General features: G+C 38.1%; 2 protein-coding genes across 2 annotated transcripts; both read right to left on the bottom strand.

Annotated features, from left to right (window-relative positions):
• Positions 1–448: 448 nt before the first annotated feature.
• ppifb (peptidylprolyl isomerase Fb) lies at positions 449–4,858 on the bottom strand. Its single transcript, XM_008436928.3, has 6 exons — positions 4,599–4,858; positions 4,462–4,492; positions 4,056–4,144; positions 3,881–3,977; positions 1,993–2,068; positions 449–940 (listed from the first exon to the last, which is right to left on the bottom strand). Exons 1-6 carry the CDS (start codon positions 4,749–4,751, stop codon positions 805–807), a joined length of 582 nt encoding a protein of 193 aa, XP_008435150.1. The 5' UTR covers positions 4,752–4,858; the 3' UTR covers positions 449–804.
• Positions 4,859–5,995: 1,137 nt separating this feature from the next.
• Positions 5,996–9,482, bottom strand: LOC103481468 (uncharacterized). Its single transcript, XM_008436927.3, has 4 exons — positions 8,847–9,482; positions 8,450–8,610; positions 8,168–8,235; positions 5,996–7,164 (listed from the first exon to the last, which is right to left on the bottom strand). Exons 1-4 carry the CDS (start codon positions 9,033–9,035, stop codon positions 6,131–6,133), a joined length of 1,452 nt encoding a protein of 483 aa, XP_008435149.2. The 5' UTR covers positions 9,036–9,482; the 3' UTR covers positions 5,996–6,130.
• Between the last annotated feature and the right edge of the window lie 761 nt (positions 9,483–10,243).

Genomic DNA, 10,243 nt, shown 5'->3' with positions numbered 1-10,243 from the left:
GCTTTAGATATCTATATGCTTGGTGGAGATTTGCTTGCTGTGTTTTTATTTTTACATTTCATTTTAAACGGAGCAAAATGAAAATAGTCAGTGACAAGGCTGAGAAGTGATACTTTCCACTTAGCTAAGCAGATGTTAAAAATTCTGAATGTTTCATTTGGGACCGAGTCTGGAAAACAAAAGCCAAGTTTTCCAGACACTTGGCTGGGAAAACTTGGCTCTCACTTGGGAGAAATGGGACACTGATGTCCATTTTTCTTGCTCACTGTTCAAAACAGGAAAGACGAGCGAACATGTCATTCAAGTAAAGCAAGAACCTCCCAAAATTAAATGTTTTTTTCTACATTTTTCTGTGCTGTAGTAAAATCATTTAAGGCAATAGATTATGATGGCCATAATCTATCTAATGATGCAATGTACCAAAGAAAACAGTTGCAAAATAACTTCATAACTTTGAATTGGCTTTATTTCACGCTTTTCAAGTAAAAAGTATCTTTTTAGGACAACAATCATTTCATTCACGTACTGCTACAAAAATTTAACAAATAATTCCACTTTCACAAAAATAATCTAATTTATACATTTTTAAAAATGCATAGAACCTGATTTACAGCTGAATATGTTCACATTTGAAGGGCCTCACAGGGTACCAGAGTAAAAACCAACAAATATAACCATAGAAACATGAAATGCAGCCATCCATTTTCACCAAAGAGAGGTAGCTCTTTGTGCCATGAATAATGAAAGGTATCTTCCGTTGAGATTACAGCAGACTCTGACAGAACCAGGTCCTCACGCGGGAGTCTACTCGACCTCCCCGCAGCCTGTGATCATGATCCTCTTGGAGGTGTGCCCAGAGCGGGAACCGTAGGACTCCACTTTCTTGATCACGTCCATTCCCTCGTTCACACTGCCAAAGACAACATGCTTGCCATCGAGCCTGAGAGAAGAAGAGCTCCGTTTTAATGCTGCTGCCTTGGACAGCGAGGTGATCGACCAAGACTTCTATCTTCAAGAAGAGTAATCGATTGGTTTTTGGAGCCTGTTTTCATGACCAAATTTAAAGTTTTTCCCTCCAAAAGGGGAAAAGAAATTACCTCTGAAGTTCATATCAAGATAAATACATCTTAAAGACATAAATAAATCATTATGGGCCTTTTCTGGTGTTTAAAAATTAAAACACCACTTCAACAGGAAATGAGTACCATATAAGAATGATTACATGACAGCTACATCTGTATTGTCCGATGGACAATGGTGGATAGGACTGGAACTGTTTTCTTGACAAAAATTACCTTTTTAAATCGGCCTTTGTCAAATCAGTGTTTGACTGACTGAATACTTTTGCTACAAATATTCAAGCAAGACGAGCAGCTGAGCCAACAGTGAAGGGGAAACATTTCACCTCTCACACAAAATACTTTTCTCTTAAATCAGAGCAAAGCTTTGTCAGATGATACCAGGCTTAAAATAGAAACAGGATATTAAGACCTTTACCAGAGGAAAATATTCATCTTCCAGTGCTTTAAAAGTGAACACAAGTAGAAATGTAACCTGCTTTTTATTCTGAATTTTGGACATACACCATTTCCTATCTAAATAAATGCATAGAAAGTAAATTTGGGTAAGTATCTAAGAATTTGGTTCTGACGGTGAAGTGTGAATATTAGTTTGGATCTGTGTGAGCAGGACTCAGACAGATTTGTGCATTTGTCACCACCGACTGGGTTTTTATTTTTATGCAAACCACAAAATAAAACCCAAAGTAGAGAAATTTGTAATCAACAGCCACAAAGATGAAATATTTTCTTTAAACAGCTAATTTTATATTGTGGATATTTTAAAATTGACCCTCCCAAAGTTGTAAGAAAAGATGAAGAAAGAATGTAACGTATTTCTGAAAGCCCCCTTGAGGAGTGTCTGACATTACCCCAAAGAAAAAAATGCTTAAATTATTTGTCAACGTTTTTGGTGAGGTTTTTCTGGACCTACCACTCTGTTTTCGTGGTGCAAATGAAGAACTGAGATCCGTTGGTGTTGGGTCCTGCATTGGCCATAGACAAAATACCTAAAAACACAGAAAATATAAAAGAAAAATATTTAATCAATGGCTGAAAATACAGATTTTTTTCTTTCACTGCAGAGTTTTAGAATTAGATTTTTGACTCCCTGACTTATACAAAAGACTTCATTCCAAATGCTACCACTGACGCAGTATTTCATCCAGACAAGCCAGTGATTAGGATTTTATGAAAACTGCACACAACCCCCACCTAGTGGAGAAAGATAAACATGACAAGAACAATACAAGTGCATCTCCGTTATTTTTATTTAATAGTTCAATTTAAAAATGTGAAACCAATAAATTATCCAAATGCATGCAGAACAGATATATTTAAATTTTTTATGGCACTTAAAAAAAAACACACAAATTGAGTTTTCGTGACAGATTTTTTTTTTTTTTTTTACCAAAGTGGTTGCCTACCCAATCGTCAAGACTGCTCAATTGACATGTATTAACCAGTAATCATTGACACCCCCCACATATATTGCAAACCACAACATATGAATATATTATTGGAAAGTTTAGAGAAAGGAAAACAGTTTGCAAGTGTACATTTTTTAAGCATAGTTAACATGCGTTGCATTGTTTGCTGTCTACTACCTCTGTGCTTCTCAATATTTCGCTTAGGACAAAGCGCAGATCATTTATTTACTATCAGAACAAAGGTTAAAATAGCAGTATAGCAGTTTAAAACTACAGAGAAGTCAGTCTAAAAACACATCTTTAAATGTAGAGCTACACACTTTACAAACATTTTTGGTCCATTTTGTCTCATTTTAAACATATAGAACTTTAATACAGATTTAGGGCTGATAAATACCAGCCGTCACTAAAAACAAGTCCCTTAACGTAAATTGAAACGGTAACACACTTCTCAGGTGTTTTCCTACGAATGGGAGGTTTGAACAAACCAGGCCACACCCTTGATTGTCCGTTCCATCACCCACATACAGGTTGTACATGAAACATCCAACTGTGCATGCACACACTTGAGTTTATCGACAAAAAAAATCAATGGCTACCTTGCTCATCTCAAGACATGACATGCTAGAGGAATTATGGAATTAATACCCTATGAATAAGTACACTTCTTAAAAAAAATCCCTGTAAGAAAATCAGTTTGGACCGAAGCAGTGTGAAGGTATGTCAAGGTTTTAATTATTTGTAGACATCTGTCACCAATTCGCTTCTGGTCTTAATGCTTCTAAAGAGCTTGTTTGTGCACATTACACAAAAACTGATGTTATACAGGAAACACTCTAGCAGTTGAAGTGTAAAGTACTTCCAGTTATGATCTCGCAGAGTTAACCTGTGAGAATGAATCAGCAATGACTGTGCAGGAATTCCTGTTTTCACTTCCCGCCCAATTATAACTTCATCAAGAAAATAATCTCTCTGTGAGTTGAATATTTTGATCATCAACCAGTATGCAAAGCTGCGTCTAATGCCACAAATTTGCAACATACCCTGTTTGATTTGTTTGGAAAGGGTTAAAACGTTAACAATCTTACTATAGCATTTGCTTGACAGGAAAAACACAATTGCAAAATCTTAAAATCACATTACAATAGTAGAAATCATGCCAGGTAATTTTAATAGCGGTAGGAATATATTTTACTATTTCAAGTACAAGCAGTTGGATAATGTGATGCATTTTTGTTTTCAGTTGTGCAAATATTGCAAAAGAAAACATTGAGGCCATCGTTTCAGCTCATGTTTTATGTCAAACACAACTGTTTTAGAGGAAATTCGTGTATTTCATTGCTAGAGAATAAAGTATGGAAATGTGAATAATATACAAAAGGGCATTATTACCAGGTCCAGTGTGCTTCAGCTTGAAGTTTTCATCAGGAAATCTCAAACCGTAAATTGACTTCCCACCAGTTCCGTTGTGGTTTGTGAAGTCTCCACCCTGAAAACATAAATTAAATAAAACAAAAATTACTAAAAGCTACATACAGCAGGATGATAAAGGGAGGAAATCCCCTACCTGACACATAAACTGAGGGATCACCCTGTGGAAAGTGGAGCCCTTGTAACCAAATCCATGTTCTCCTGTGCACAGCGCTCTGAAGTTTTCTACAAGTAATATTAGATATCAGTTATTTGTTATTTCTTCCATTCTCAAGAGAGATCCAGAAAGCAGATGCAGATTAGTTTTAAACAACAATTGTCTGCATTAAATCTTTAGGATTCCAGCCAAACTCAACCAGTTAAAACCTGCCTGCCTTTAGATGAAATCACTGAATTCTGCACAAGTTTAGTAGCAGACATGTGCCCAATCTCTACATACATTAATTCCATTAATATTGTCACGTATACTAACGTTAATTTATTGTGATTTTCAGGTAAAAAAAAAAAAGAAGTAACAATGAAAAACATAAATGAACACCTACCTGCTGTTTTTGGCACAACATCTGCGTTGAGCTTGAAAAATAAAAATACGATTTTAGGATGGAGGAATATTTCGTAGCAGAGTAAATAATGCTGACAAGCTGAAAGCGAAGAAACTGCACAGCTCCTAACTGCTCACCTCGAATGTCACTCTGCCCAGAGGCTCGTTGTCTGCGGCAATGTCAAAGTAAACCCGGGGGTTTTTATTTGCCGTTGCGGGTCCGCTGCTGTACAGGCGGGCGGCGGTGAACGCCAGAGAACAAAACTTTATCCTGTTTGACAAAATCAACATCTTAAAACAACTGCTGTCACTCTGCACACTCTGTTCCACTCAGCTCAACAAGCTAAAGTCACGCTGTTAAAAAAGAAGCAAGCGTTGAAGGATACGCACGAAACATGACGTAAGAACGCATTTGGTTTCGGGGCTATCGCGAGACTGGAGGAGAGACAGGAAACAAACCCGCGTCACCTTCTGAAGAGGTCTTCAAAGTTGTTTAGATGATACAAGGGTGGTTTTGATAAAGGGATACATTTGTGAAGTCAGTTTTACTTAAAAATGTTAGTGAGAGAAATAGAAGGGAAGTAATAATTATGAGACTGACGGTAGGTCTGCTTAAGTTTAATATTGTACCGAGTCTAGAAGAAAATTGGAAAATTAAGAAAATAAGGAGAACATTTAAGTTTAGTAGGTGGCAGTTAATTGTGTTACCTACTCATTTACAGTAGGTGGCAGAAGGCGCCTATAAGTTGATTCCATTCAACTTACTCCAATCAAGAAGAAAGGGTGTCCAAAGTGTGGCCCAGGGGCCATTTGCAGCCCTGCCAAGAGTTCTGTAGCACTGAATCACAATTCCAGAATGCAGCAGATCTGGTCAGCAAGCACAGATATAATTGATATTTCGAGGCCGACATTTTCATAATCAAAATATTAAAAAGAAAAATGGTTGGGTAAAAACTATTAAATTAAAAACATCTACAACCTACAAACATCCTCGTACTCAGAAGAAAAACTGTATGTAAAGAGTCTAACAATCTTCAGACTTTTTTTACCGACAATGATTTACAGATCAAAGAAAGTCATTGTCCATATTTTAGAAAAAGGCAAAAATCAACTTATCGGCAGGAGAATTTGACAAATTTGTTGTGTATTTGTATACAAAGATAGAAATATATTATACACTGCATTTAGTTATATATTGTCACCTTCAATATGTAACCTTACTTATTGTAAGTTACAATAATATGCAGGTTACAAATTATTGTAAAATAATAGCCCGTCATTTTTTGTAAAGTTTTTTTTTTTTTTTGTTAAAATCATCTTTTGCCAAAAAGTTATGATTTTAGGAAGGTGACGATATGATGGCTTGAGTCAGGTATGAGTAAAGAAAGCATTATACTCTTAGAATGTCACATATATTGTAGATTTCATTTTTGAACAACAAACAAAATCATTATGAATTGACTAGACTTATTACTTTAAAGATGGATGAAGGAAATTGAAGGACACTGATGGACAGATAACAATTGTCATGAAAATATTTTGTTACATAGAAAAACATTTATTTGCACTTGAAATAACAATACAGACATTTACAGAGTGAGATCAGATAAAATAAGACTACTTTCTAACAAACATTAGTTTTAAATTAAAACGCTGGCCTTTGTTGCAGATTAGAAGAGCGTTTTTACGTCACTGATCCATTTCTCCCGTTCAGGATCCAGAGGACCCTGGTAATTAGCCATGAAGCAACAACAGGACCAGATCTGATTTACTGTTCCTGCTAGGGTGAAAGGAATCGTCGACTCCAGAAGCCTGTTCCCCTTTATCCTTTTAATTACACAGTGAACGAGAGCATGGAGCCTGGCAACATTCCAGGCTCTCCGTTGGTTCGAGCTGATTCCGTCCTCAGAGTTCGCAGGGAATGCGACGAGTTTTGCCCCAACATTTTTCAATAGATTGTCAATATGAAAGTTCTTGGGTGCCATGACCTCGTCACCTGGCTCAAGTAACTTCAAAATCCCAGAGAGCCTCGTCAGTTCATCATTTGTGATGGAATCAGAAAATAATTTTGACACAAAGGTGATGACGCCACAGGGAGCTATTCCAACCAAAGCTTTATATGTGACACACTTCCTCTTGCGCAACAAAGTTTCAGAAATTGTTTTCATTTCTCCGATTTCACATCTGAGCTCAGTACAAGCAAGGATGACCCTTGTGCAGAGGCAGTACTGACGGACTATTGGGGTCATCATCTTTCGGACCTGCGCTCGTGTCATCCAGATTCGTACCGACCCCAGCACAAGGTACAAGTAGTTGGACCACGTGACGATGATCTGAATCACTCGCAAGTGACTGACCCCAAACATCCCCGCCAGAACTCTGTCTTTCAGCCCAACAGACAGATGGAGGCAGAACATAAAGAACTCGTCGATGAGTGGAAGCTCATGCTCAGGTGTTAACTCAAGCTTGATCGCTTCTCGAAGAGCTGCAATCCTGTTTGCTTCAGACCAGTATGCAATCATTGATGCAGAAGGTTCCACAGAAGCCCAAAAAACATAGAAGACCTCTTTAGATGGAAACCTGGTGAAATACTTAAAGTCTTCATCAGGCAAACACCATCTCTTAGAAAGAGGTCCAGTAAGGGAGAGTTTTGATATGGTCAGCTTCAATTGTTGGATTCTCTCCAATGCCCCATTAAGTTCACCTAAGGACACAAGATCACATTTTGTATTTAAACAAATGCTTGCTTACATACACAGAGTTCAAATAGCCATTGGAAGTTGTAAATCTGATCTGAAGATTTGATACATGTTTTACTCACAGAACAAGATAAATAGTTTTGTAGACTACATTAATTAGTATTAGATATTGTACAGCATTACGTGTATAACGGTTTTAATTCAACACAAGCCATTGGAAGTAAATGCTGTATTTCTGCAACACTCCTGACTGGCATATTGGCTGTAGGTCGGCGTTGCCAGGAGACGTTGTTCGTTTATTTCTGGGTCTGTGTTACGACTTCCGGGGCAAATTAAGTTCATACTGAAATGCTAACCATTCCTTTAACCATTTTAATCAGAGACAAACTGTAAAAAACACAGCTTACTGCAGCAAATTCCCCAACATTGCATACAATACGCATTCCAATTTTGACTGAAGTGGTGAACTATGAACATAAATTAATCAATTCAATTAATTTTTAACCTGGTTGAACTTAATTTTAAGCCAGTTTTTCCCATGGACGAACTCCATGGAAGAAATGAGCCCTTAGAAAAATCTAAATATTTACAGACTTGCACGAGTGTGGCTTTGTGGTCAGTAATCGCTTTCCCTTCTTAGGTGCTTCACCCGATGGTAAAGTATGTGATGGTGGCCAGTCAGGTATAATAGAAATAAAGTGTCCATATGCCGCTCGAAATTCCACCATTTTGGATGCATGCATGCTACCCTATTTTTGCTTAGAAATGCAACAATGTGGCTCTGCTCAGCTGAAGAAGACACACATGCAGTATGCACAGGTTCTTATGATCACTGGATGTGATTTTTGTGACTCTATTGTTTTCACTCACAAAGGTCTACATGTAGAGTGTGGCCTGACACACCGTTTATGGAATCCATGTTAGAAGTTTTCTATCGAGATCATGCTGTGCCTTATTTGAAAAACATGTAGGCAATAAAAATTGACGAAACTGGTTATGCTCACTTACACTGTTCATCTGTTTGCACCCCCATCCTTTTGTCTGCGTCATTGTTCACCGCAGCATCGCAGGTATCCCTGTAAATATTTCAGAACATTCACTGTGATTTAGATGGCATCCTGTGAATAATTGAAATGAAAGTGACTGATGTTCCTGCATCATGTTCATGTGATGACATTGATAGTAATGTTCATAAGTTTTTGGAAAATGTGAATTGTGACACATGATAAATAATAAAGTAACTTTGAATCAGAACCGTGTTATAGGTGCGTATGTAAAATGTGTACTTACAAGCTCTCTGCTCCAATCCGTGGTCTCTTGTCTTGACCGTCATGCTTACTTGCACTTTCTGATGCTCTTCTTCTTGCAGGCCTTGCTTTATGCACTCGGGCTCCCTCTGCAGGTGTCGGATAAGGATGGGACGCTGTTGGCCCATCCCCGCCGACAAAATGCTAACAAACAAACAAATAAATTGTAATATATATATTTATCGCAATACATATTTATAATAGATACTGAAACAGCTGGTAAAATAGTATTCCGCTCAATTAAATCTACATGTTCCATTCATCAGACGACAAAATGGATAACACTACTGAAGCTGTAAAGCAGAATCTCAAATGGATAAACAATCACTCAAAATATCCCCATTCACTAAACACAAAGAAAGCAAAGCAATAATACTTACACCAGCACACACTCCTCTGTTCTTATTGATCCTACGAAGGTTGAGCTGAAAATGCGGTCGTGCACAAGCTTTGATCCAAGCAAGGCATTCCGGTTCAGATTTTGGAAATCTGTGAATTTTAGCTCCACATATTCGATCAGGATACCTGACATCTCCTGTACAGAAACCCCACTGACAGTGGAGAACCATTCTTTTTCCGAGTCCTTACACAAAAACTTTCTGCCCGCCGGTCTGCTAGTGCACAACGTACATTAGCTTGTGTTTGTGAGTCGGTCACGCACGTGCGTTTCATTAGCCAATGAAACACGGCCGCTTACGGTCCATAGACCTAATAAGAGTTTTTATATTATGTCTATGGTAAAGTCCATTGCTGCGGCAGTCGTAGTCGTGCTCCTTTAAAGCTTCTGCAGCGCTGCCCCTGTCCACACCAGCAACTCCTTCCGTTGACGCACTCTTATTCATCCTTGTCCGACAAGGCTTGATTTTCTCACCCAGAAGACATGGTCTGACCACTGAGACATGTAAACAGCCCTGCTACAGGGATGACTACAGAAAGTATAAAGCTACTTGTTCGGTTGCTGATATGTCTCTCACGTTTGGCTAACAGCGTATTACCGCCACCTACTGGACTGGAGCCTGTGACAGTAAATGGAAAACAACAACAAAAAAATTAAAAAGCTATGTTCTATTTCATGGCCCTTAGCCATTCATAATTTCTGATAACTTCCTCTTTCATCTGTTCTAGTATTCATTTTTTGTTCACAGATGCATCTGTTCTGACTGGTAAAAAGAGCATTGCAATAGTCCTAGTGTGAGAGAACCTATAAATGCACATGTACACATTTAAGTTATGAGTACAAACTCCATGCTGAAAGAATACAAGCTAGAATTTGGACGCAGGCCCATCTTATTTCATTTAATCTACCAGTGCTACAAATAGTAATATCATGCAGCCCCAAATTCAATCTTACGCTAATCTTAAAGGGAAATATAGTGTAACTTCTACAGTTTTAATCAAAGAGTTGTTGTAGAGGCTGATGGCTGTGTGTGGGAAGCATCGCCATCATCTCCAATGCAGTATCAGAAGCAGGACACAGTGAAAAAGATTAACTTTATTTGTAACAATGAAACTAATGTGCACAGTGTGAGTTTCTGGATCTGACAGCATCTGGAGGAAGAGCATTGATGTTGAAAAGGGCTATGGCAGCCTGGAGATGAATCTTGATAAGACAGATAAGTATAATGGCTTATGGATCTGGAGTTGGGAGCTGATATTCAGGGAAAAGCGTGATCCTGGAGGAGAATGGTAAGAATGCAGTTTACAAGGAATTTCCACCAGGAGCGTTGTAGAAGGTAAGATCCATGACTTCTGTTCTCTCTGTTCATATGATTTCTGA

This window comes from Poecilia reticulata, chromosome 19, assembly GCF_904066995.2.
Source record: "Poecilia reticulata chromosome 19, P_reticulata-male-v2, whole genome shotgun sequence".
Lineage (NCBI taxonomy): Eukaryota > Metazoa > Chordata > Actinopteri > Cyprinodontiformes > Poeciliidae > Poecilia > Poecilia reticulata.
This window is presented reverse-complemented; position numbering and strand designations above follow the sequence as displayed.